This window comes from Miniopterus natalensis, chromosome 4 (assembly GCF_054644295.1).
Source record: "Miniopterus natalensis isolate mMinNat1 chromosome 4, mMinNat1.hap1, whole genome shotgun sequence".
In the NCBI taxonomy this organism is placed as follows: Eukaryota; Metazoa; Chordata; class Mammalia; order Chiroptera; family Miniopteridae; genus Miniopterus; species Miniopterus natalensis.
This window is the reverse complement of record NC_142084.1, coordinates 27303063-27330244: the sequence shown is the minus strand read 5'-3', so window position 1 is coordinate 27330244 and position 27182 is coordinate 27303063. Positions and strand designations below refer to the sequence as shown.

The 27182-nt window shown below is 40.3% G+C and overlaps 2 protein-coding genes across 2 annotated transcripts in view; one reads left to right on the top strand and one right to left on the bottom strand.

Moving 5' to 3' along the window:
- The first annotated feature begins 21 nt into the window (after positions 1–21).
- Positions 22–17906, top strand: NUDT6 (nudix hydrolase 6). The gene is made up of 5 exons (XM_016203315.2): positions 22–259; positions 2442–2645; positions 6498–6553; positions 12997–13051; positions 17234–17906. The coding sequence occupies exons 1-5, from the start codon at positions 31–33 to the stop codon at positions 17629–17631; spliced, it is 942 nt and encodes a 313-aa protein (XP_016058801.2). The 5' UTR covers positions 22–30; the 3' UTR covers positions 17632–17906.
- The window catches only part of FGF2 (fibroblast growth factor 2), a 50046-nt gene continuing 35338 nt past the window's right edge, over positions 12475–27182 (bottom strand). Inside the window, exons 2-3 of the mRNA XM_016203316.2 lie at positions 25923–26026; positions 12475–18265 (exon numbers count right to left, since the gene is read on the bottom strand). Coding sequence (XP_016058802.1) covers positions 18080–18265; positions 25923–26026 — 290 coding nt within the window. The 3' untranslated portion in view covers positions 12475–18079. The remainder of the gene's footprint in view (positions 18266–25922; positions 26027–27182) is intronic.

The following is a 27182-nucleotide window of genomic DNA, read 5'->3' as shown; positions in this document are numbered from 1 at the left end:
TGCGAGCCGACAGCGTGGGCCGGCGCGGGGATGTTACCTCTGCGGAGTAGGGGCTGCCTGCGCTCGGTGCTGGTCCGGGTCGGCGGCGCCTGGCTCTCGGCCCGGCCGCGCGGCACCTCAGGCAGCCCGGGTGGCGCGTGGGATTCCGCCGCTGGAGCCGGCTTGCTGAGGGGCGAGGTGGACAGGTTCGGGGGCGTCTCGGTGCGGCTGGGCGCGCTCGACCGCCTGGACGCCGCCGCCTTCCAGAGGGGCCTGCATGGCAAGTGCCTGGGCCGAGGGCCCCCCGCTCCCCGGCTGCCAGCGAAGTAACCGGGACCCACACGCCTGCGGGGCACCGCGCCCAGAGGGCGCGCGTGATCGCACCCTGGTTCCCGTGCCCTTTGCTGGGAGGTCTCTGAGGCGGTTGGGGGAAATGGTGACGATCCTAGACTCTGGGATCGGCTGCCCCAAGTTTCTGGTCCACCGTATAGCGTGTGACTTTCACCTTGATCAGATTCTGTAAACCACCTTTTCCCCTTCGGTGAAACCGGGTGAGAGCAGCGCAGGGGGGCGCCGAGGCTTAAAGTGGATAAAGGGCTTGAAGTGCTTAGCACGGTGTCGCCCAGGAGACTTTGACGGTATCATCACTTTATTACTCGCTGTTCTGCCGGGCACCTTGCCCAGACTCTCCTACACGTGGTGGAGCAGAGGTTCCTCGTGGTCATATTTGCACTCAAATCAGACCAGGGGCTGTGGCGTTAAGACGAGTTCGCCTGTACTTAGAGGACAAGGCTTTTGTGATTAATCAGGGAGGATGTGGGTGGCTTGTCTTCAGTGAGAAAACTCCCCTCTCTCTGAACCTTGAGTTCAGTGATAAGAAGGAAAGTTTGGAAGGAAGAGCCTTCACTTTGAGAGAAGCAGCCTTGATTTGGTGGAGCAGCCTGTTTTTCAAACTGCCCTGAGGCTCCTTATCAGATTGAAGGCAGAACACAGAATTGCAGCCAGGGAAAGATGCTCACACTAACAGGAGCTTCAAATAATCTCATTCCTGTTGAGCAGTATGGCACGTGAGCATCTATGTGAGTATAATCGAGCTGGTTTTTAATTTTTTTTTAGAATTTCTATAAGAGTTTATTTGAGCCAAACCGACTACGTCGGGGAGCAGGACCTCAAGTGCTCCTATTTCTTTATTCATATTCATTCCCAAACGACTTTTTTCTTCTCATTTTCTCTCCTGCTTGTGAATAATTGCTGACTCCAGCAATATCACCAGTAGAAGAGTCAATGTTCATCCTCTAAAAGGTATACGGACATGTGGCCAGATACAGGTTCTTACTGCACACACTTGTCACTTGTCAGTGACCAATCAGGTAATCAAGGCCCAGGTGACCTCAGCAAGGCAAAGCAGAAAGGGGGCTGGCTGGGTTTTGAGTCACACATCCAGATTTCAAGTTCCAGGTTCTGTCGTTTGCTTTCGCCAGGCATTTAGGCATTCCACCAGCAAAACGATTTGTCTCTTAGGTTGCTTATGTGAATTATACCAGCCCAAATTACTTTACTGGATAGATGTGGTGGTCCAAGATAAATTATATGAAACTTATTTATAAACTAGGAAGTACCGTATACTTTTTTAAAAAATAAATTCTATTGCACTTTAAATTGCTAGACAGTTTTAAAAACCTTACAAATACTAATTCACTTAATCCTCAGAACAACCCTGGGAGGTAGGTACTATTCCTCATTTTAAAGATGGTGGTACCAAGGCACAGAAAGATTCTAACTTCCCCGGGCTCTAGAACCTGTGCTGACTGCACTGAACTGCCTCCAAGAGCTACTGCTGGTTTTGTTGCTATTGACTTAATCAAAACTGAATGGCACTGCCTATAAAGAAAAAACAAAATAATCTGAGGATCACATGTGCCCTGTGTCTGTCACTGTGTTAGCCACACTGTCTTTACAGAATTTTCTAGAACTTGTATACATTATTTAAACCACCTGAAATTTATAAATTTTAAAAAAATGATGACAGAACTCTCAATGAGTAAATAGGCTGTAATACTCATTTATAAAGATTAAAATGTAGGTCTTATAAGGAACATTAAAATGGCACTTTATTTTAAGTCAGCTGATTTGTTCATTCTATGACTATTGAGGACCGATTATGTGCCAAGCATTGTGCCTGGTGATATGAATATAAAGGTCACCTCTGTACTGACTATTCACAAGGAATTCAGTCTGGTGGGAAAAATCACTTAAACAAGGTGGTAATGATAATAAAACATGGTACTTCCCATGCTGCTGGTGTGACCAGGACATTTTGGGACCCCCACCCCCATAGATAACTAGTCTGGGAAGCAGATGCTTAAAATGGTTTCCTGGAGGAAGTGACATTGTGGGATGAGTTTGAATGTATTCCGCCCCTCTCACTGGCAACCACTGACATTTTATCTTTGACATTTCAGCTGCGATACAGCAGTGGCGATCGGAAGGCAGAATAGCTGTCTGGCTGCACGTCCCCATCCTGCAAAGTCGATTTATTGCCCCGGCTGCCGCGCTGGGCTTCTGCTTTCACCACGCGGAAGCGGACTCATCCACGCTGACCCTGTGGCTGGGAAAGGGGCCCAGCAGACTCCCTGGGTACGCGACACATCAAGTGGGGGTTGCAGGTCAGTTTCTAACACAATAATCAGTGTTAACTTTTTAGAGTTCCCCCAATTTCTTCTGACAGCTTGAGTGATGGTTTATCCTCGTGGAAAATTTTGATGAAATGATTATCCCTGGGACTATTGCTAGTGCTTTGAAAGGAAGAGGGCAGCTCCGAGCACAAGCAAGTTCAGTCTTTAGTTTTCCAAAGGATGTGTTTGAACATGTTTCCCACAGATATTTGAACTTCACCACTCAAATAATAACACTGAATGGGGACCAGGGAATAAATTCATAGTGGTAAAACATATTAGTACTAATTATGTGAATTTGTAGAAAAGATAACTTAGATTGGATTTAGGATAAAGCAAACCAGCTTTTTAATGGTTTAAACATTACTTCTTAAAGTCATTTACATTATTGTGCCAAACCGTTTAAAATAACAAAATATAAATATATTATAGAATTTCAAAGTTGCCGATTAGCTTCAGAGACAGTCTTGAGAGGCCTTGGTTTAGGTTAAGACTGGTTCTCAAATTGTGAAGTTCATCAAAATCACCTAGAAAGCTTGTTTAAACAGATGCCAGGCCCGACCCCCAAGAGTATGATTCAGAAGATCTAAGGTGGGGCCTGAAAATTTGCATTTCTAGTAAGTTCTCTGCTACGGCTGTTCTCTTTGAGAACCAGGGTTAAGAACATTCCTAGATTTCCAGAAAAACTAAAATAGTAAAGAATCCTTATGACCTAAAATAAATGAAAGCAATAACACATGTTAATTAGTAACTTAATAATAATTTTATTTGCCTTCATATAATTTATAAGTTTTTTAAGGTAGCGTGCACCTTTGAAATCATTTAAAGGAGTTATTCAGGGATGTCTAATGTTTTCTCTGTCCATGGTCTCAGGTACAGACACTCGGAAACTTTCCTTTCAGCTCTACTTCATAAGACTACTTGAGAAATTTGATGACAGCCTCACACTTCATTAGAAAGTCGTACAGATGGTTGTCCATTCATTGGTACAGACTAAGAGTTTCCAGTCATTACTGCAGAATTGGTACTATGTGCATAAAGAGTGTCCCACGAAGGACTTATTTCTATCTAAGTACTATATTTTGTTTTGAAGTTAAGATATACCATAGGAGTTCAGGGAATGAGATTCTGGAATTTGACAAAAATCTTGAATAAGTAGAATTTGAAGTGGTTTTGGGGGATGGGGACAAGATAATGTAAAAATTTGCTCTAGAAAGGTACAGAGTTTTTTAGGTGAAGAGAAAATAGTTGACATTTGTCACAATAAGCAACAGAAGGTGGGTGTGGCTGGTGGAGGGGATCAGGACCCAGAATATGCGACTTTGGCGTATTATTTTGAGCTGAAGACAATGGAGGAACAGGAGGTAAAGAAAGGTTTCTCTGCCTCCCCCTTTCTACCTAAAAGTAAGGTATAAGTTTCTTGTACCAGAAAGGAGAGAGCATTCTTATCACCTGAGACAGGAGTTGACACCAAGAATAGTCTGTTCAAACTAACTTACTAACACAACCCTTGTATTCCATTAGTTCCCCCCATATGTTTCCTAGCCATTTTCCCACAATTTATCTCCCCTCATCTAAACCCTTTTTTTTTTTGTCTTATCATATATCCACAATTTATCATATCGTTCTTTGTTAAAGTGGTCTAACTGCTTTTCTGGAATTGTGTTATATCGCTTCACCTCTACCCCAGGCGACACAAAAATGTTAACACCAAATAAAATTTGTATTTTTCCCTATTAATCTGTCTTCTGTCAGTTTAATTCACAGGACCCAGACCCAGAACCTAAATGAGTAGAAGAGAAATCTTTTCTACCCTGCTAGTGTCTGCCTCAGTGCCTTTAAATCCACTGGCTCCTCTCCCTTTATGCTCTTCCCCAGGGCTTTATTTATCTCACTCTTTAGAGCCAAGGTTTCTGCTCAATTACTTCCTCAAAAAGCTCCTAATCTTCCTGTCTAAAACAGAGTCCCCCCACGTCAGTCCCATCATTTGTCCCTTTATCCAGCTGTTTTCCTTTATAGAACTTATCACAATCTGAAATTATATTATTTCACTTATTTAATTTCCCCCACAATAATATAAACTCCATGCAGGCAGGTATTTTATCTCTTGTTCACCACTGTATCCTCAGGTTAAAGACAGCATCTGGCATGAAGTCAACGTGCAATAACTATTTCTTGAACGAATGGTTGGATAGATCTTTAGTTGGAAATGGCTGCCCTCTGAGAACACAGCTATAGTGTGGTGAAGGGGCCATGTTGCTGTGACAATGTCTGCTGGAAACCAGGCCCACTGGATGTCAATCTTAGAGCTGCATGAATGTGGGCAGTAAAAATGATGCCATTAGTCATGGGATTATTGTGAGGAATACCTGGGGTAATGCACATAAAGCACTTGGCACAGTCTCTAATGATAATAATATGCTAATAACCTCTGTTTAATCTCTGATCTCTTTAGATTTAACTTTTACGTTGTGACCAGCAGGGGTCACTCACACTGTGCTTTAGGGCTGCTGAGTTTATCTTTGGAATTTTTTGCTCATGTTTATATTGAATTCACTAGGGAAAAGTTCAATTTGAATAATCACAAATTATTAAAACTTAAGAGTAGGTTTCCTTGGCATTTCTTTGGCATTCTATCCTTTGTAAAATCCAATTATAGTTTACATTTCCTAATAGAAGCCAACATTAATGTTAATTATATCTCACTTAGTGGTTTTCCTTCTTACTTAAAAATACTTTGTTTTCATTTCAGAGAAAATTGCTCTTCCTTGTGCTACACACACCTATCCCTTTCTATATTTTATCTCCAGATAGCATTTATCACCTTCTCATGTTCTATATTATTTATTTTGTTTGCTATCTCCTTTAGACACACACACACACACACACACACACACACACACACACACACACAAATTATGAACCCTGTGAGGATAGGGAATTTTGTTTTGTTCATCATTGTATTGCTATCACTCAGGAAAGTGCCTGACAATACTACATATAGAACCTATGTGTGTTATATACAGAAACTCAATAGTGAAAGAATGGATGGAAATATAGAAAATATTCTATATTTTCCCACATTATGTAAATACAATGTTTTTAAATTATATCATTTAAAGGAACCTAATACAAATCATTGAAGTATTATAAAAGACCCAGGATTGCCCAGAGAAATCGAAAAAAACAACTATTTTGAGTACTAACACCTAGCCAAATACTTAGTGTGCTAGTCAGTGCATATGATGAATGAATAAATAAAAGGAATGAACTAGAACTTAAAACATATATAAAAGAAGCAAGTGTTCCAAAGGAATATACTGGTGTGTTTTAAAGCTGTGTACATACGTAGTTAACAAATTTAAGTGGCTTCAAGGAGGTCTTGAACTGAATATTGACATGTTTAAGATTTGGATCACCAGGGGACACAACCCATGTTCTATACATAGTGATATGAGGAATACAAATGAGAATGGAAAAGTCAACTCATTAATTCAATAAATATTTGTAAGCACTTAAAACTGTCTGGACACTAAGCTAATACTATAAAAGGATAAAAAGATTAATTTAACTGTGTATCCTCAGAAACAGACAATCTAGAAAAGCTTTGCAGACGATTATCCTACAGGGCAGCATATGCCAGATCCATCACTGGTTAAAAGAACCTGGGTAACCAAGCCACCAGCTTCTTGTTGGAGAGAGTACATCTTCATGGATGAAGTGGTATTGAATTAGGCCTTCAGGATGGGTAGGATTTTAATGACCATAGAAAAGGATATGGGAGTCTTAAGATGAATGAAATTAGTATTTTTCAATTATCTTTTATTTTTTTGCCCCCAACAGGAGCTGTATTTGATGAAAATACTAGAAAAATATTGGTAGTCCAAGATCGAAATAAAGTAAGTCGCTTTTGTTTATAACTTGCTTTCTAAATGTTCAGTTCTCGCTAGAGAAAAATAAAATATTGAAATTTTTATATGGTCAAGGAATTATAGTTTAAAAGTTATTTCTAAGCAGTTATGGATCATTTGGCCATTCATTTAATCCATAAATGCTTAGGCAGGCCTTGAAAATGTCAGGGTAACCTCACTGTCACTCACTATTTTATGGCTACAGGAAAATTATAAATGGCTGTATTTAATTGGGAAGACAACTTTGTTTTCTAACAGACTATCAAGACCCTCTTCCATTCATCCAACATTCATAAACTCCTACTCTGAGCCAGGTGCTGAACACACAAAGATTAGTAAGACAATACCCCTGTTGTCCTGCATCTCACTACCTATGGTGAAAGCAGTCATACAACAGATGGTAACAATTTACTTTGCCTTTAAAAAGCCCCTAAAGAATTCTCAGAAGAGGTGACATTTAAGTTGGGTCTTAAAGAATGAGTAGGAGCTTACCAGGAAAAAAGGGGTAGAAAAACAGACTGAGAAAATTAGAATTTCATACATAATGGCACAGAGTTTAGAAAGGAGCTGACTTGGTGTCTTAGTCCGTTCAGGCCACTATAACAAAAATACCGTAGGCCGGGTGGCTTGACAGCGAACATTATTTCTCACAGTTACGGATGTAGGAAGGCCAAGATCAAGGCGCCAGCGGATTTGATGTCTGGTGAGGTCCCACTTCCTGGTTCGTAGACATTTGTCTTCTCACTATGTCCTCACATAGTGAAGGGACACTGGAACTCTCTGGGATCTTTAATAAGAACACTACTCTCATTCACAAGGGCTCCACTCTTACGAGTCACCTCTGAGAGACTCTCCCTTATAATACCATCATCACATTGGGAATTAGGATTCAACATATGAATTGTGTGGGGCGGGCATAAACATTCAGTCCATTGAACGCAGTGTGGAAAGAATGGCAAAAAGTTCATTGTGGCCAGGAGTGCAGGCAGTGGTAAAATATGTGACCTGAGAGCTAGCCTGGGAACAGAACGTAAAAAGCCTTGTATACCAAAATAAGAAGTCTAGGCAACCAGAACCAACAAAGGTTTTTAAGAGAACAAGTGTTTTCATGATCACTCAGGAGTAAAAAAATGAAAGAGAATAATTATTTTGGTACTTTCTCAGACTTCAGTAAATATTGGTGGACAGAGTCAAACATTTTCCCTATATGTTTTTAAGTTTTAAACAACTATTGGCAATGATAGCTGAAAATAGTATCACACATTTCTCAGAAATATTATCTAAAAGCATTCTCATAGTTATAAGTAACTTTTGAAATTTTAGTTACTGCAGGATCTCTGGCTCAAACTGAGTTTTATCAACAGAAATTTATGGAGTATATTTGAGTATTTTGTGCCTGGCCCTCAGTGAGTCCCCTCTTCTTCCTCCTGCCTTGCAACCTGTTGGTGGAGCCTAAAAGGGAGTCCCCTGGCAAAGCAGAAATTGGTTCGTAGGATCCCAGCTCTAGCATCACTAGGCACAGTATGGAGGGTGAGTTTAGAGCTGAGAGACAACCATAGCATCAGCTTATTAGAAATACACATTCCCAGGCCCCACCCCAGACCTGCTGAATCAGAAACTCTGGGGATGCTGCTCAGCAGTTCATGTTCACAAGCCTTCCAGGTGATTCAGGTGCACGGTCAAGTTTGAGAACCGCTACACTAGCACACTGGGCACACTAGCACTCTGGGCTCCAACTTTTCCTTTGCTGACTTGCAAACCTGCCAGTGATTGGCTCTTTCAGAATGAGAATGCATGCTTTTCAGAATCCAGTCATGTCCCTGTGCTTCTGGGCAGCTGGGACTGGCAGAGGCTAGAGACAAACTCAGATTACAGAGGACTTTGGATTCTATGTGGGTTATGTAGAAATGATACTATTGGGGCTTCACTTTTTTTAAAGATATAAGCAGAGATCCGAGAGCAACAAAATATGAAAACTGAGTATTCATGTATAGTTCAGTGTTGTCATAAAAAATATAAAGTGTGCCTTAGCTGGTTTGTCTCAGTGGTTAGAGCGTCAGCCCGCAGACTGAAGGGTCCTGGGTTTGATTCCCACGCATGTACCTCAGTCACAGGTCGGATCCCCAGCCCTGGTGCGGGCGTATGCAGGAGGCAACCAGTCACTGAGTCTCTCTCACACCAGTGTCTCTCTCTTTCCCTTTCACTCTCTCTGAAAAGCAATGGAAAAAAGATCTTCAGGTGAGGATTAAAAATATATGTATATATACATATATATATACACACACACACACACACACATACATATAAAGTGTGACACTAAGCCATATTTAATTTCTGTATTTTGGTGTTAGGTGGAATTTAAGCATAAATGACAGCTATTAACCATAAATAATTAGCTCTCTTTCCCAACATCTGAGCCAGTTCGCCTCCTTTAAGTGCCTCCCTCTGCCCGGACATTGCTGTTCAAGCGTTTCTTGCAGAGGAAAGTTTAACCCTCACCACAAGCATACGCACACACTCAGACACAAAGCTAAAATGATACTCAAAATGTGTCCTTTTTCCTTTCCTACCCATATATTCCAGTCCTTCACCCAGCCCCATGATTTTGAGAAATAAAAGATCTAAGTGGCTTGATTTTGTAAACTGGGTGTTATAAAAAAGCCAAGTCCAGGCCATGGACCTGTTCGCTCACTCACTGGGCATTCCTGAGTTCCTGTACTGACTGCATTGTAGGCTCTGTTCTAAACACTAGGCAAACATAGTGAACAAAGCAAAGTTCCTGTGTCTGGAGCTTATATTCAAATGGATAAGATACAAATAATCAGCAAATGAATAAATAACATATAAGATGGTGGTGTTAAGAAAAATACAGCGGTACAGGGAGAAAGAGAATGGGCTCGCTATATTATGCATCAATTTTTGTATGCCCCGCACCTAGCACTCAGTAAATTGTTGTTGAACAAATAAACAAACTTATTAAGAGATCTCTGTGGCAGCTTCTGTCTCATTGGTAACAACAATAATATTGTAGCTAATGTATTTTCTAAATACTGTGGCTCTGAATTCTGAAAAGTGAGAATAGCATTAAAACTAGAACAATGGAAATAAAAGATAACCAAATTTCTGTCACCTGATCGAGTTGGAGTAAAGGAAGAACATGAAGGTCAAATAATGCAAGAGAACCAAAAAGACGAGGCTAGCAGGGCCATATCCTTTTTCTAGGTTCTGGAGATATGGCTGAAAGAAATTCAGCCATACCTGGGGGTTCTGTTTACACAAACTCCTGGTTCGGGTTTCAGCAGCCACGCCCAGGGAAGTTTCTGAAGCTAATCATCTGCTTAGGGAAACAGAAAATGTCTATGAGGTTAGAAAAATGAAAAAAAGAATCAGAAAATAAATCATTCCTATTCACCCATTCTAGAAACCCTAAACAGACTGAGTTAGTCTTCAGGACAAGCTTTAAAAGAAACAATGCTATTAAACTTGAATTGCTTTAAGAGAGAAAATAACTCTGAAAAAATGCATTAAAAATAATACCCCTTGTTGATATCCAAAATGCCTATTTCTTAGGCTAGCAATTCCTAATACCGAGGAAGAAGGGGTTTCAGAGTGATAGATGGGACCACCCTTATGTCATCCAGTCTTCTCTCTTCCCTTCTTCCCTCCACACGGACACCCTCCCAAAACATCAGACTTTTAACTGGCAAATGCAGAGGAAAAATTTGTCATAACATTCAACATTCTGAAATATGGAATTACTGTGAATATGGTTTAAAATCACACATTTTCATACCTTTTGTCATGTGTAAGAATCCGATACGCCTGAGGACCTAGATGCCACCCACTCAAAGCTGGAGGGGTCATATAAGCGAATGTTGGGTAGCACCCAACAAGCATGAGCACTTTGAGAATATTTCTTTTAGAAGCGAGTGGAAAATTCCTTTTGTGAGATTAGGGGTAGAAGGTTCATGGAATTTTACACTTGAAGCATAGAGATGCTGTGTCTTTTTTCACAGGAAGGGAGAATGAAGATGAAAATAGATAATAAACTCAAACTGACATTTATCAAAACTCGTCCTTACCCCTTCCTCAGTAATTTTGCCCTCATGAAACAACATAGTGGAATGACAGAACTTTAGTTAAGTCATTAGCATAACCCACAAGTAGCAGGTAGATACAAACACATTTGCTAGCAAACTTAAAGTTCAGTTCAAATTCACGAGCCCTGTGGAAGTCTCAGCTACAAATTCTGGTTGGGTTACACAGAATATTCTAGTGAGGTCTGAAGAAAAGAGCAAGAAGTATATGAAAAAGCAGCAAGTGGTAGTTAAGGATTAGTGAGAAAATAGATAATGAATTTTTAAAATTTCTTGAAAGATGGATAGCATCAGGCAGCCTGGATTTTTACTGAGTTTACTACACCCTAGCTGTGTCACCTCAGCAAGTTATTAAGTCTTTTTATGCCCTCAGTTTCATCACTTCCAAAATGGGAACAATAGTCCCTCATGGGTAACTGTAAAGTTTAAATGTGTGTAATTTTTTTTTTAATTTTTTTATTGATTGATTTTAGAGAGAGGTAGGGCGAAAGGAAAAAAACATCAATCTGTTGTTCCATTTATTTATGCATTCACTGGTTGCTTTTTGTATGTGTCCTAACTGGAGATCAAACCCGCAGCCTTGGCCTATCAGGACGACGTTCTAACCAACTGAGGTACCCGGCCAGGGCTAAATGTAATTCGTATAAAAACATTTAGTGGTGTCTTTAACGTAATGGACATCCAATATACATCACCTAGTATTTGTTTTGGTGATGATGATGATGATGTTGCTCAACCCAATTAGTGGGGAATATTCTTTAATATTAAAAAAGAAGATATACTCATCTCTCCATTGATCTGATCTACATTAACCAGGTTTTCAAACCATCTAACTTAGGCCTTTCTACCTGCCACTTAGACTAACCACAGGCTGAAGCTTTTTGGGGGGGAAGGAGGAAGCTTTTTTAAAACAAGCTCTTTAAAGCTAACTGGTGCCAGAAAATGTCACAAACTACTCACCAGCATAAAAATATACTTAATTTTTCCATAGCTAAGGTTTGTGAGATAAAGAAAATCAAATTTGTGTGAGCTGTTTTCAGTCCTTATATCTAGCATGATCCCCCTTCCAGTAAGTTCGTTATCTCCAAATTTAATCAACAGTCAATCTCCAATTATTTGTCATTAAGTCTAGGTTAAAAAAGAAGTTGGCTTTTATTGTTTTGGGGAAGCATTTGTATCTCTTGTTAGAAATAGAATTTATTGTGGTCAAGTCCAGTATCCTACTGGACAAAAGACTGCATCGTTTCTATAAAAACATAGCTTCTGGAACCATTTCAGAATGGAACTCCCCAAAGGCAGTGCATTTATGTAGATATCCTTAGAGATATCTTTCTGCATTAATAAAATAAAACATAATATGCGTTATAAATTAACCTCAGGTCTGAGCCAGACACAGAAGGGTGGAAAGCCTGAATTATGTACCCACATAATCAGCAGTCTGTGGAAACTCTGGGAATCGTGCCACTGGTCTCCAACCTAGCATAGTTGGGAAATGACACACTCTTAAAGAAAGCACCCATCCAGGAAATGAGAGGGTCACAAAGCACACCAGGAAAAGGTCCATAAACTTATTTTATGAATGAAGAGTAGAAGGTGTCCTGGCTCCAAGCCGAAGCGCCTTTATGACTCTCTCTCTTCAGCTTCGATCGTGGTGATGGGCAGGTGTAACAGACCTCTAACAGGAAAAATACTGTCCCATGCCATTTCATAATTATTTTTAATCAATTTTCCCCATGTTTATCCCCATTCCAAGATCAGGTCTTCCCACCTGCCCCTCCCCACCCCCAAAAAAGGTGCGCCAAAAAACCCCCATAAACTTAATCAGTTTTATTCACACTATCCATGAAATCATTAACACAGAGAACAAGAGAAACCATAAGGTTAATATATCTGATTAGACACACAGTACAGAAATGTGAAATTAAAAATAGTATACTTCAGTGATTACATTTATACTGTATTTTCTACTTATTTATAGCAGCATCTGTAAGATTCCTCTATTTGTTAATAGTTAACTAGCAGCAAAATTTTTTAAATTACACAAATTCAGTAGATGTTTCCCTTCACTGTTTCATTCATACAGAATTTATCACATTAACCAAACAAAACCACTTCTATTTCCCAAAGAAAACAGTGGGAAAAGAATTCATAAATTACCAGTTCCCCCAAAAAGAAGGGAGGAATGAGGAAAGAAACTGGAAAAAATTTACATGCAATTACCCAAAAATACTCTCAACCACCTTGACCAATACGGGTGAGTATTGTGGGCCTCCATGTATGTGTGTTAGTGAGTAAAAGCTGTGTTGACTTTTATTTTCTGACTTTATACTGCAGTTGAAAAACATGTGGAAGTTCCCAGGAGGCCTGTCAGAGCCTGGAGAAGATATCGGTGTGTATCTTACGTGTTTTCAATGGGCCTGAAAATGTTGAGGAAATTCATGTGTTTACTTCTTTGCTCTATAGTTCAAAATAAGACTAAATTTTCTAACTGGTTCAGACTAAGTAAAAAAATTTCAAAGAGGTTACCTCAGGGCTAATATAAAATTAGCAACAAAACTTGTAACATTAGAACTTATTTCCCTTAGTAGAAAAAAATGCCATCAGGAGCATACACCTGTTTTTCTCCTTAAGGCTGCTTCTAGAGTGACTTATTTGAAAGTGAGAAGTGAGAAGCTGTGGATATACATCAGTAAAGCTTAGCATTGAGGACTACTTTGGATATGACTAAAATTGTTGGAATTAAACTGTAAGAAAATACAAATTCTTGACCGTTTCATCACACAGGGTTGAATAGTAACTTTTAAATGAACTTTAAAACAGGTGTTATTTATAAAGTCAATTATAGAGCAGTTGTGATGTAATTCTTCTCTTCTTGAAAAATTTATCTACTATTGTGAATAGTTAGAAGCCAAAACATTGTGAAATATCTCAGATGAGAAAGTCTCACATGAGAGAGGTAACTCCTTAAAACAATTACTGAGTTCAATATTGAAGACAGGGAAATTTGAAATAAACTAAGAATTCTCAGTGTCACTGATTTTATAGGAAATAGATGAAAATATAAACTGAGTTTTCCTACCTATGCCTTACACCTCTAGTCAAATACAGCCTGTCATCATAAATCAATAGATAATTCATCTGATACCAGTATCATCTCCCCATGAATTTTTCCTCAAAATGCATGTCCTTGTTCTCTTTAGCCAACATTTATGTGAACACAGTTTCCTAAATTATCTTCAGATATTTTATATAAAAATGTATACATATCTGAAACATGATTTTTTAAAATGTTACACAGATTAAAATGCCCTATACATAGTATACAGCCAACTGTTAACAACCAGTAAGAAAATTTATTACATTCAGATAAACCCTAGCAAATTCTGGCTTTTAGGTACTTATTGACCCAGATTCTGCTGGGTCTTCTGTTGAAAAAAAAGAGGATTTGGTAGTGGTGTGAGTGCGGGAAGAGGAAGCCATTTATTCTCAAACCTAATTATCTTCCACTTTCCTTATGTGATGTATGAGAGCACGTGAGCTAGTGAAGCTTATGTTTGCATCTTCACCCAATCCACACCCGCAGGAAGCAGGCTACAGGTTAGCTTCCTCTCCAAGGAACTGACTTATTTCATTTGCATTCATTTTTCTGGGTCCTCTGAATTTCAGATATACTTATATTTAAATGTACATGAAGAAACACATTTCCAAGTCAAATAGTTAGGTTTAAGTGTACTCCAGAACCCTTCAAGTCCACATAGTTAAGAATTTACTACTTTTTAAAGTATTTGTGCTTGTCACAACAACCCACCTATCCAGAGATCATAGATACGCCTCAACCATGTGGAAAGAAGAAAAATGCAGCAGTTGGCATTCACCATACTTTCTTGGCATAGTATAAATTAAAGCTTTGCCTTAGAATGATAAAACCCCGAAAGCAGTTGGAAATAGCAACTGACAATAGAGGCCTGAATGACTATGTCTATGCGTGGGCATTTCTGTTCTGTAATACAATACAATACCAGATACTTTTAATGATGAAGCCAAAATGTCCAAGAATTATTTGTTTTCCTTAAACCCTGTATTTAGGAATATAATATACTTTAGGAATACTGCCATCACCAATGTGCAAGCATTCATACTGGCTCATAAGTAGTAAACACAAATTAACTGGGAAACACACCTGTTTGCAGTCCTTCACTCTTTGATAATAGTAGATAAATGAAGCACTATTGTCCATAGTGTCTAAAAAGAATTAAGAGGAGCATATACAAAATGGAATGCAATCCTAAGGCTTTAATATACTACCCTAGGAGTACAAAGGTCTACATGGTAAAAAATAGAGAAATTGCCTTCCTAAAAAAATCCCATGACCCTGCTGGGGAGACCCCCTGCACGGCCCAAGGACTGAACCAGCTGCTGGTCCAAGTTCATTGGTGCCCTAGAGTCAGAGCAAAACACCAGGAAAACCCACATTCTGCACAATTTTTCCTATGATTTTATTTGATTTCAACCTAATCCTATCATTAAATATCACAAAATAGAAATAACAAATATAAACTCCATTTCATTATTGTCCTCTAACTAAACAAAACTCTATGACGTATTTAAACATATCTCTCAATCAGCAAAAATAAAAACATAACCCTCTTGGTTTGTCCTATGTTCTCCAAACCTGTAACACAGTAAATGGTATTTCAGTTTAGCTTACAGTACATTAAAATAACAAAGGTACAACAGAGTAAAGCACTTTATCCAGATAAAAAATTCAAAGTCATGGGTAAAATCTTTGAGAAAGAGATTTCCATCTTGAGGTGGAAGGGCTGTCTCATACCCTGGACACAAAAGCACTTACTTGCCCTTCCAATATTTTGTCTAGCCACTGCTCTGCTGATTCAAGTAAACAGACTTCCCAGGAAGCACTGATTTGGGGTCCACTGCTCTGGTGACTGCTGAGCAGGGCTGATTCCCCAACTGGCCCCATCCGAGCTCCATGACATAGAAACAGGCTAGAAGGGGAACTAAAAGCCCAACTCTTGACTAGTGGTACTAAGAACTAGATAGGAACCCCCATGTTTAGTTTTCAAAGTGTTTAAAGAACACTTAACCAATAGTTACGTGAGACCAACCAATGACATGTAAAATTTAAGACTAGTGCCAGAATCTTTAACAGATTTAATAACAAATATGGATTCTATGCCAGACTGAAGATTATTTTTCTTAGTAAGGAAATTTTCCTTTTTTAACATAAATTCTCTTATGTTTTTAGTTTAAAAATATAACTTCTAACCATGTGTAATCTGTGGCAAATGTCGAATATAAGGGGAATCAGCATGTAATTTTAAAATGGCAGACAAATGGCTTACATTTCAGAGCACCTTGCTCCTCCTATGCACACTCTGAGCTGTTGCTCAGGGAAAACCAGGGTGTAGCGTACCCAGGGAATTGGGAAGACAGTCCGGGGCAGAGCACACAGGAATGGAGACAGTGTCCTTGCCTTCCTCTTCCTTGCCTGTTCTTCACCAGTAAGATTACCAAGGTTACTGACAAGGCAAATATAATTTCCTGTTTGACAAACAAGAAAAGGGGGGCGCTAAAGGGCCTTTGAACAAAAATCTATGCAACTATGGTGCTTCCCAGCAAACTGGTGAGGAAGGCAGCTGTTTTCAGGGCTTCTGAGGGCACTTTGGGAGATAAGGACAGCATCACAGAATTCGAGGAAGCCCACTGAGGGGTTCATCTGGATAGTTAGAAAAAGCAGCCACCAGAATATGTTAATGGCAGTAAAAATCCTGCCTCATAAATTTGCGTGTTATCGGAAAATCACCCTTCTAAAATGTGAAAACCCTGTTGTAGTATACAGTTCTGTATCTCGCAAGTTTTTGGAAACCTCTGATGGAGTGACTGCAGCATCTGTTAGAGGAATGACTCTAAGTTCTTTGGAATCTCAGGAAACAAAGGAACTGCCCAAAATTCCCAAATGGGATGACATGGACTGGATAACTAGAGGAGCATAACAAACAGGTCGCAAAGGCAACTCCTCTGTGGTTTAGAGGCCTGACAGTCCCACACGCCCGCCCCAGATCACAGGCAGAGGTCTGCATCCCTTCGCAGTCTCTACACCCGCAGCCCTACATGTTCATAGGGAAGAGTGGATCGCTTTCTCTCCACACTGACAGGTACAAATTCAGGCAGTGCTGGTGGATGACCACGAACAGGTAACAATGAGGAAACATGTAGGAACAGTAACCGCAGCTTTGCAACCTATGTTTTCACCTTTTGGGAAATAGAGCAGGAAGAGGTTAAAAATATGTGACCCCCAAAACATACAGGTGGGTAGGCCCCTCAGTAGCAGCCAAAGAAATCTTCACTATTTCAAAAGCTTCTTAGGTGTACAATAGTAAGAAAATACTTTGGTATTTCAGGGTGTCCAGAAAGCACAGAGTTTATATTGAAAACTTCACTTTCTTGAAGGTTTGCTTCTGAACCTTTAGATAAGGCACTCTAACTGAAAACCTGTGGTGACTACTTTCTGAAAAATCCTCATTGGTTTGTATGTCTTTCTTTCACGCAGGAGACACAGCAGTTCGAGAAGTTTTTGAAGAGACTGGTATAAGATCAGAATTCAGGTCCCTCCTGAGCATTCGGCAGCAGCACAGCCACCCCGGGGCTTTTGGGAAGTCGGACATGTACGTCATCTGCCGCCTAGAGCCTCGGTCCTTCTCCATCCAGCTGTGCCCGCACGAGTGCCTGCGCTGCGAGTGGATGGACCTCGCTGACCTGGTCAAGGCCACCAACACCACGCCCATCACCAGCAGAGCTGCGCGGCTGCTGCTCTACGGGCACAGGGAGGGCTTCGACAAGATCGACCTGACCATGGAGCAGCTCCCGGCCGTTTACACGGGCTTGTTCTATAAACTCTACCACAGGGAGCTGCCAGAGAGTTACAAAACAATGATAGGGGTGGATTAAATCAAATTTACACATGTAAAAATTTTAGTAAATCGTACATGTAGATTAATGTGTGCCATGTTATAACAGTGGTGCACATTTTGGGTTAACTAAATATCTGACTTTAATTTTCTAATGTGTATGATTTCCATGAAGAAAATTTGCAAGTGTGCACATTTTTAAAGCCTCTTTTCGAATGGAGCAAATGTATGGAAAAGATTGTAGCACTAAGTAAGCGTTACTGGATAAAGGCAAATGCTATACAAAAGGTGGAAGTTTATACATCTTTCCAGGAATTCTTGTTGTTTTTCTTTACTAAAGCAATGGTTACATATTTTACTGTTAGATAAAAGCTTATCTAACCAGTTATACAAACAGCAAATCGTGCACACATTTTTTCTCTCATTAACAAATTTCTAAAATAGACCTCTTCGTTCATGTGAAACGAGATCAGATGGTGCCATTAAGATCAGCTCTTAGCAGACATTGGAAGGAAAAGTATGGCTTTCTGGCCAGGTCCTGTTTTGGGTCCAAGTTTATACTGCCCAGTCCGCTTCAATGCCACATACCAACTGGAGTATTTCCTTGACCGGTAAGTATTGTAGTTATTGGATTCCAACCGTTCAAAAAAGAAACACTCATCCGTAACACATTTCTGAAAGAAAAAGGAAGAGTCAGTAGTTGTTATTGCTGCTATTATTATTATACTTTTCATATTAAATATTTATGACAGTCCCTGCCAATTCTGCTCAACCAGCAGCAGTGCTACTGGGTTCGTCAGGACTAGCAAGACAGCAGGCCAGACTCTGACACAGTCCATCTCCACGGAAGGATGCAGGACAGCTTCCTTCCCTTCGGAGGCAGCCAAGGACCCTTTCTGTAGCCACCCACAGGACGGGTAGGTGTTAGGTAGCAAGGGCACACAGATGGTGTAGGAACCACACTAGTTCAGACTTGAAGTACCCCACGCACAGAGCTTTCAGGGCTGCCCACAAAGGGGTACACCCAGTACCAAGAACCACACTACACCCAGGACAACCCAAAGCTATGCTTCCAGCCATACTCATCCCAATCCAGAGGCAGGTTACCAATCTGGTCATGTTGACTTACCAGGGTTCCCATGAAACATTTATCCCAACTGTTTATCGAGGGGAGAGAATAGCTAGCTAAACAATTGTTAGATCTGGAAATACTATTCCAAGTAATCAAGTCTAATAGGCTGCCACATGATGTTCAAAAATCAACTTCATGCCCTGGCTGGTGACTCAGTTAAGCATTATCCTGGGCACCAAAAGGTTGCTGGTTAGATTCCGGGTCAGGGCACATGCCGGGGTTGTGTGCAGGAGGCAGCCGATTGATGTTGTGCTCTCGCATCCATTTTTCTCTCTCCATCTCCCTTCCTCTCTAAAAATCAATGAACTATTTTTAAAAAATCAACTGCAGCCCGGCCAGGGCATGGCTCAGCAGTTGAGCATCGACCTAGGATCCAGGCAATCAGGGTTCGATTCCCGGTCAGGGCACATGCCTGGGTTGCAGGCTCGATCCCCAGTCGGAGGCGTGCAGGAGGCAGCCGATCAATGACTCTCTCATCATTGATGTTTCTATCTCCCTCCCTCCCTCTCCTTTCCTCTCCCTGAAATCAATAAAGATATATATATATTTTTTAAATCAACTTCACATGGTAGCAATGATGATATATATTGACCTCTGGGTCGGGAAGGAATCAACAAATGATTTATGAACTTTAAGGGAAGAAAGGAAAAATCATTTATTTTTTATATTACAAGTATAGGTAGATGAATAAACTCATATAGAAAGCCATATAATTTTACACATATTTCTACCTCCACATATAAATACCACATGCACACAAGCCCATGGCTTTGCATTAATGAGTGCACCAGATTGCTGCTTATGTCTATACACCCAAATCTAAGAAACTTCAGGACTGGGAAAACCCACATTCAAAAGACTTGAATCTTTTCCCACATTCTCTAGTTCCAAGATAAACTAAGCAATGGCACAAACTGTCAGAAAAAAACATAAATCAATAAGGAAAACAATGAAAAGAACTGGTGTAATAACCGAAATGAAAAGTAAGGTTCTAAGAGAGACCATACATCTCAGGAGGCTAAAGTGAGGGTGGGGTAGCAGGCCCTGTCGTCAGCTTCCGGTAGTGAGAATTTTACTGGATGTTTACTTGGCTTTAAGTTTTGATCACTGTTATGAACTTTTTAAAACTGAAACACAAACTCATCTAATTTGCCCAGTTTTTTCGCAACAAATTAATGAAGCAATGTCCTTCTGATGCAAATAAAACCCAGGTAGCCTTGCAGCTCTGTGTTGCTCAGAAAGACCCGGATGTGGTAACAGTGGGCATATCCTGGAGTAATGGGGCATCTAGAGTCCATACTTTCACTCTGTCTCCTGTGAAATGTATTACGCTTCTTGTGTTGACAAAAGTTAACCTGTGTTCCGTTGTCAGTTTTCAGCACCACCGATAAAAACCTTCCTCTTTCCCTATTCCAGGTTTGAGACCAGGAGTGGACATGAGAGGAAGTAGAGTGAAAGGAAAAGTCATAGCAGTCATAAAGATAACACCGAAGGTTGTTATTGAGCGACACAGGCTAGCTCCCCAGAGGCAGACCTGACCCACATCCTCCCGTCATCAGGACACTGATAGGTTCATTTCTGGTGTTCTGTCAACTTCCAGGGCGCCCCACCTTGCTGTTGGCACTCCCTACAATGCTTGGCCTACAGGGATGCGTACCATGCCAATAATATTTGCCTTCTCTGCCAGTTCCTACTATTTCAGAGAAAAGAAACAGTACCAGGGATTAAGTGGACACTACATCATGGAACCCACAAACTGTTTTTACAGAGGTTACTTGTACCTTTACAAAAACAGTGCAGAAGGAAGGAAAGCTTGCTTCTGTGCCAAATGTCCAGACACGTAAGTTTACTAAACAACTTCTATGCACTTGAAAACAAACTGAAGTGTTTTTTCAAATGGGTGATAGGGCAAAATTCGCCTCTCAAGAAAAACAGGCGTTTCACAGCACCATGTAAGTACAATTTCAATTCTCTCCATTCTCAGTTACAAATCATCTTTGGTGACTGTGACTTCAATGTTTCTGTTAAAAGTTGATGCAATACAAGTTCTGTTAACCTTTACAAACATGTTTATAGAGCTTTTTTCCTATTCCCAATGTTCAACTGCTTACCATGTCAAACCTAAGAGAAAAAGGGGTCTCTGGAGGAATGACATCACAGAGGAAGTGGATAAGTAGCTTCTAAGGGCTATGACATGTACCTTGCTTCAAGGCCCGATTTATGTAGGTTGTGAGCTGGGAAATCCCTTCATTCACAGTTACTGACTGCTTCCCTGTACATCATTTTACATAAATATCACAACAATTCTGTGACATCATTCTCATAAACTCATTAACAAATGAGGAATCTAAAACTCGATGCTCTTACTAACTTATTTCAGATTTTGGACATCCTTTGCCCATGTACCTATCTCACACCTTTTCATCAAATAAAATTTCCTTTATTTTGGTTTATTTTAATTTAAAAATAATGTTAAGATATAGAAAGCACACGGTTCAAATAGTACATTTATTCATTAATGTTTGTTTTTGTCTTCCGGGCACTGCGATTAGTCAGTGAGCAAAGCTGAACGAAGATCATGCCTTTGTGCCACTCCAGTTCTAGCAGGTGGAGATGCCCAATGAGCAATGGGCATAACTGAGTGACTTGTATTCCAAAATAGAATAAATCCTGTGGAAAGAGTAAAAGCGAGCAGGATAAGGGGATGGGAGTGGGAGCAGTGGGTTGTAATACTAAATAGCTGTCACAGGAGGCTCCATTGAGACATTTGCGCAAATACTGGGAGGTGAAGGAGTTAACCATCCAGACGTGAGAGCAGAGCATTCCAAGCAGAAAGAGGGGACAGCGGATGCCAACGCCCTAGGCAGGATCAGGCCAATCAGGCCTGCAGTGTGAGGTGCAGCAAGGAGACCGGGGTGCATGCCGCCAAGGGTTTGAAGGGAGGGAAGTCGGACATGAGGTCAGAGAGGAAACAAGATAGGATATTGAAAAGCTATTGTAAATAGTCTTGGAAAATGGGAAACCACTGTAGGCTTTTGAGCAGCAAAGTGGCATGACCTGACATTTTCCCAGGGTTACTCTGGCTGCCAAGACCGCACTGGGCAAAGGCAGATGCAGGGGCACCAGTCAGAGGCAGATTCAGTATCGCAGGCAGACTGAGTGGAGACTCGGACCACAGCGGTGGCCACAGGGATGAGAAGCTGTCTGCGTCTCACATAAGAGAATTCCAAATAACTTATGTATATACCTACCCCAAGGAGATGGAGCATAACCCCACATTCCTCAATGCGGACTGTGTACAATGACTTCCCTCCAAAGACAGGATAGAAATGGGGGAGGGGGGTAAGGCCACAGTTCTCCCTGCCCTGTGCCACTAGGTCCCCGCCTGCTGCTAAATATTAGATCTGGACCTTAGGGTCGTTTCCCCGCGCTGTTTTTTGGGATGCTTATTCTTTTACAGCACTCTGATTTTGCAGATCTGGCTTATGAGGGAGTTTGCTTGGCACGAATCCAAAAATGCTTTTGCTTACACCACTTCTGAGAATTAAAAACAGACACAATGTAAGTATCAATGCTGACTATTTCAGAACAAACTCAAACACACAAATTGTGAAAAGTTAAATAGAAATTTGACCTTAATCTTGTAAAAAAAAAAATATATATATATAGTGTAACATTTTATAAAATTGGTTTCTAAAGCAATAATTCTTATTAGGCAGTAGCCTTTGCATTTAATGGCATTTTCTCTCTTTAAAATGATATACATTCCTCTTTAATTGTTGCATTTTTCTGACAAATTTGATGAGTATATATCATCAATCTGGATAAGTGAGCCCTCAGAAGTCCAGTTTCCCTACTTTACTTTACGTGTGGGCTTCAGAGTAAAGGCCCCTCAAGTAAGAAAGTTATTCTATAGGTAAAAAAGTATGTTACTTTTACAGTAATTAAATGTATATCCTCAAAGAATATAAATAATTTTTCATATTTCACTATCATGGATCAACACAGGTTACACATACTTGAATACTTATTGAAATGTTTTGTTCCGTTACCACAGTCTACAGCATTTTATAGAAAACAATGTGGAACTTTCTAGCAGATAAAGACCAGGCAGATTTTTCCATTTCAAAGCTAACATTGAGGTTGTTTGGTGACTTAAACTCAAAACTACAATTACCTCACTATATGCAATTTTTTCAAAAATCCCCAATTTTGTGAATACTTAAAAAATCATAAATCCTAATATTTGTTCTGGACTTCTGTTGCTCATAGCAACAGAATTTATCCTGCTATGGAATGGAATAAGGAGTCTGTTGTGGATTAAAGAACTCCACGTCTGCATCCAAATATAGGCTTTGGCAGCTAAATATAGTTACTCTTTGAACTTTTGTATTTTCTAGCTTCGAAGGGGGACAGACCTTAAGAAATGTTTTCAAATAGTGAGAAATCCTTAGCCTGATGCATTTATACCATTAATACATGAAGGTGTTGGGGGGAAAAATGATACACAATTTAGTCTTTTTTCAGACCCTCAACTGGAGGTAACCTATCTCACATGGCTTAGAAATCAAAATGTTTTATGTAGCCAGAGTGCTCTCTTTCTGAGGGGAAACTGGCATGTTCTACAAATCACTGCAGGAATCCCACACAGGGATGAGCCCCAACACAGCAGTCCATCCAGAATGGAGCCAGGTAGTTGAAGAGTAGGAAGAACCATGCCTTTGGCAAGTGCAAGTTCATAATTGCAGTTTCTCCGGGTTAAAGGAGCCTCTACATCCCCAGATGATCACTACTGGTCACAACACTGGACTTATACCAACTGTAGCCAGTGTTGACAGCTCAATGCCTCTGGGTCTCACTCAGAGAGAAATCTGCCACTTACTGAACCACCAACAGCACCTCCTTATTTTGGGGTATATGACGACTTTCTCATCTGAAGATTAACACCCAGACTGATGTGAAGGAGATAGGATTGCCGCTGAACAGACAGGGCAGCAGGCCACCCAAATGGAGTGGTTAGATTAGCAATTAACCATGAACTGGCCAGGTATAGATCTTATGATGGAAGCTGGAACCATGATGCCATTCCTCAGAAGAAACTGATAAATTCCAAATTTCCCATTTATGAGGAACAGCTGTAGCTTTTCTCTACAAAGGAGTGTATGATAAACCTCTAAGCATTGCTAAGTTCACTCTTACTGTATCGACTTGGAGGAAATCTGCTGTAGGGAAGAATTAACACACATCCAAGGAGACAGAAACACATTTCAGACTAAAATGCCATGACCTTAATCTTGTGGAAAGTCATGCTTAGCTAAGGAGGAAAAGAGAAAATTTATTTTAGAGCACTTTATGCTTCTCATGGTACAGAATCAACAGTTTGGAAAGTTTAATGCCTATTTACCAAGAAAAGATATCAGAATTCCCTGAATTCTAACTTGAAGAGAATTCTGTAAGAATGAGAAGACAGCTCAGTTTTCAGGTCCATTGTCTTAAATGTATCTCCTCTTTTAAGGAGCCCGGCAGTTTCAGAGATGCACTTCAAAGCAGAGTAGCTTCTGTTTTCATCACTTTTGACAACTGTGGAGCTTTTTATCATTACAAACATACCTACTCCAGACTGTGTTCTTGAGATAAATGAGCCCTCCAATGGCTACCTTACAGGGTACCATCATTACCAGGTTACTGGATCTTAATCTCAATGAGTGGACAACCACAGGGTAACAACTCTCAAATCACTCACTGAGCCAGATTAAGACATAGAAAAGGCTAGAGCTTTAAAAGCATTTGACAAGGGTTATCCATAGCTAGTTATGACGGCCGGTGTGTACACCTCCTCCCTTCCTCCACCGCCTTCACTGTCTGACAGTAGTCAAACCAACACTATTGTAGAAGCCACAGTGATTCACACTATGTGTGACTTGTCACATCTGGAGGTGAGAAGAGTAGGGGTAAACCCTTCTTCCTCTCCCTCCAAGATCAAAGGCATCCAAAATTACCCATTGATTCACCGTCCTGGAAATATTCAAAATCTACTTTGGTAGAATCCCGAAGTATTACATCACCCCTTGAGTTGACAACTGACTGGTAGGAAAAAAAACAAGAACAGTGGAAGTGAAAGCCCCAAGCAGTCCATCTTTCAGAGCTATTCTTCATTTATAAACATCATCCATTCCCGATTTAACTACCACCTTGATGCTGATGACGCCAAAGCCATATGTCAACCTCTCAGCTTCCTTCCAGCTATGTAGTGAACATCCTCACCTGAGTTTCTCTTTGGCAACTCAACCGAGATAGGTCTACACCTTTCCCTAAAACTTGTTCTTTCCCCTTTTTCATCTACCTTCTCATCCAAACCAGAAACCCAGGGGCCATATTTTACTTTTTCCCCTGCTATATTCCTAAATATTGTCCATCGCAGGCGCTACCCCTTGACTCAGCCTCTCTACCCTGCTACTGGCAGGTTTCCTCATCGACTGCTTTACCCTGCCTATCTCCACCAGTCTTGGCCATCGCCTAGGAAGTAACAATTTAGAACCTATTATGTATTAGACCTTGATGCTGGCACTTGATATAAATGATCTAATTTAGTCTTCACATAAACTATGAGATAGGAAGGATTATTAGTGTCTCTGCTTTAGAGGTAAGGGAACTAACTCAGAATCGTTTGTCCAAGAGCCCACAGCTAATCAGCGGCAGAGCCAGCCTTGATACCTAAGACAAGAGCCCACATTCTCAAACAGCGCTCCCACTGCAAGGGTTTGAATGTCAAATTTGAAAGAAGAACCCTAACACTGATACTCAAAAGTCTGTATGTCCATCCCACTGATCTTCAAACAACTGCACAATATAAGGATTTAAAAACAAACAAAACTGTAGTTCAACAGCTCTGCAGAGAAGGCAGTGAAAGCAGTGAGCCAGAGCTCCCACTCCCGAGTAAAGGATGCCTGGAGGCCCGCCCAGGCTCTGCCTCGGGTGAGCTGAGTTTTCTTCGTTCCTTTATTACTCCCTCAGAACTTCAGTTTCTGTATCGGTGAAATAAAGAGCATGACGCTCCATATTTTATAGGGTAAATGGATATTAAGTAGTATAATGCTTGTAAAACCCTTAATAAAGATTTAATGAGTACCAAACACTGGTACATTGACAGCGTAAAAGCAAATGAAGACACACACTACAAACACAGAAGCGTTACTCACAGAAGCCAGTAAGCGGCCGTCCTCCTTCATGGCGAGGTAGCGGTTGGCACACACTCCTTTGATGGACACCACCCCTCTCTCTTCTGCTTGGAGTTGTAGTTTGACTAGAAGCAATGGAGAGAAGTGACCTTTGCAGCATCACAGGAAAAGGAGCCAGCTGCACGCTCACGCAATATAAAGACAGGCAGTCCGCTCGGGAAGGGGGGAAGGGGCCGCGATCAGTGAAATTCCCGAGGGTGAGGCCTCCGTCCACTGGAGGGAGCGCCTCCAGCCCCCTTCTCACTCCAGGTCAACTGTCTCCCCTTTATGTGCAATTAGCCTCCACTTGGTGGATAACTGCTTTTTTTAAAAAAGGCATTATTTGAAGAAGACATAAAAATGTCAACCACTTGTGAGACTTTCCATGCAACAGCCTAAGTTTAAACTCTCAAAGTTCTTTTTAATCAATTCTTCATAAATAAAATATAATCAGATTGCTCACTATTATCTTTTGGTTTATATTTCCTTGAGTTTCAGCACGTCTTACCTTGTACCTTCCCCTTCTACACCAATGCATTTATTTTTCTTTACAAAGGGAATGTGATATATAGCTTTTTTCCTTCTGCAAATATCTAGTCAAAAAACAAAATGCCTATGCTTAATTTGCTCATACAGTGTGGAGAAAGATTTTCAGGATGTAAAACTGAAGAGGCTGGTCTGTTTTACTGCGTTATCGATTTTAAGCAGATTGTAGGAAAACAACAAATAGATATTACTTTAGTATAATGATAATGCCACATAGACAAATCATCTAATTCAAATAAAAATGAAGTTAAATTTTCCTGTTTTGCTCTTCCTGCAAATTTCCAATTTGCATTCTATTCTGTCTAGAACAGCATTCGCTAAAATGTACTTGGCTAACAGAGGCTACATAAAAAAAACAGGCTCTGGGGCCAAATAAATTTACGAAACAACTATGTTGTTTATAAGAAAAGCACTTTAGACACAAAGATCCAGGCAAATTGAATGTAAAAATGTGGGGGAAAATATAAAATGCACACCCTAAGTGTAAGAATGCTGGTATGGCTATCTTAATATCAAATGACGTAGACATCAAGGCAAGTAGTTTAACTAAAGATAACAGGGTTATTTCATGATAACAGAGTCAGATACATCAAGAAGACTTAATAATCTAACTGACTTTATTAAGTTATTTGTCTTTTTATCATTGAGTTTAAAGAGTTCTTTATTCCAGATACAAATTTCTAATCAGATATATGA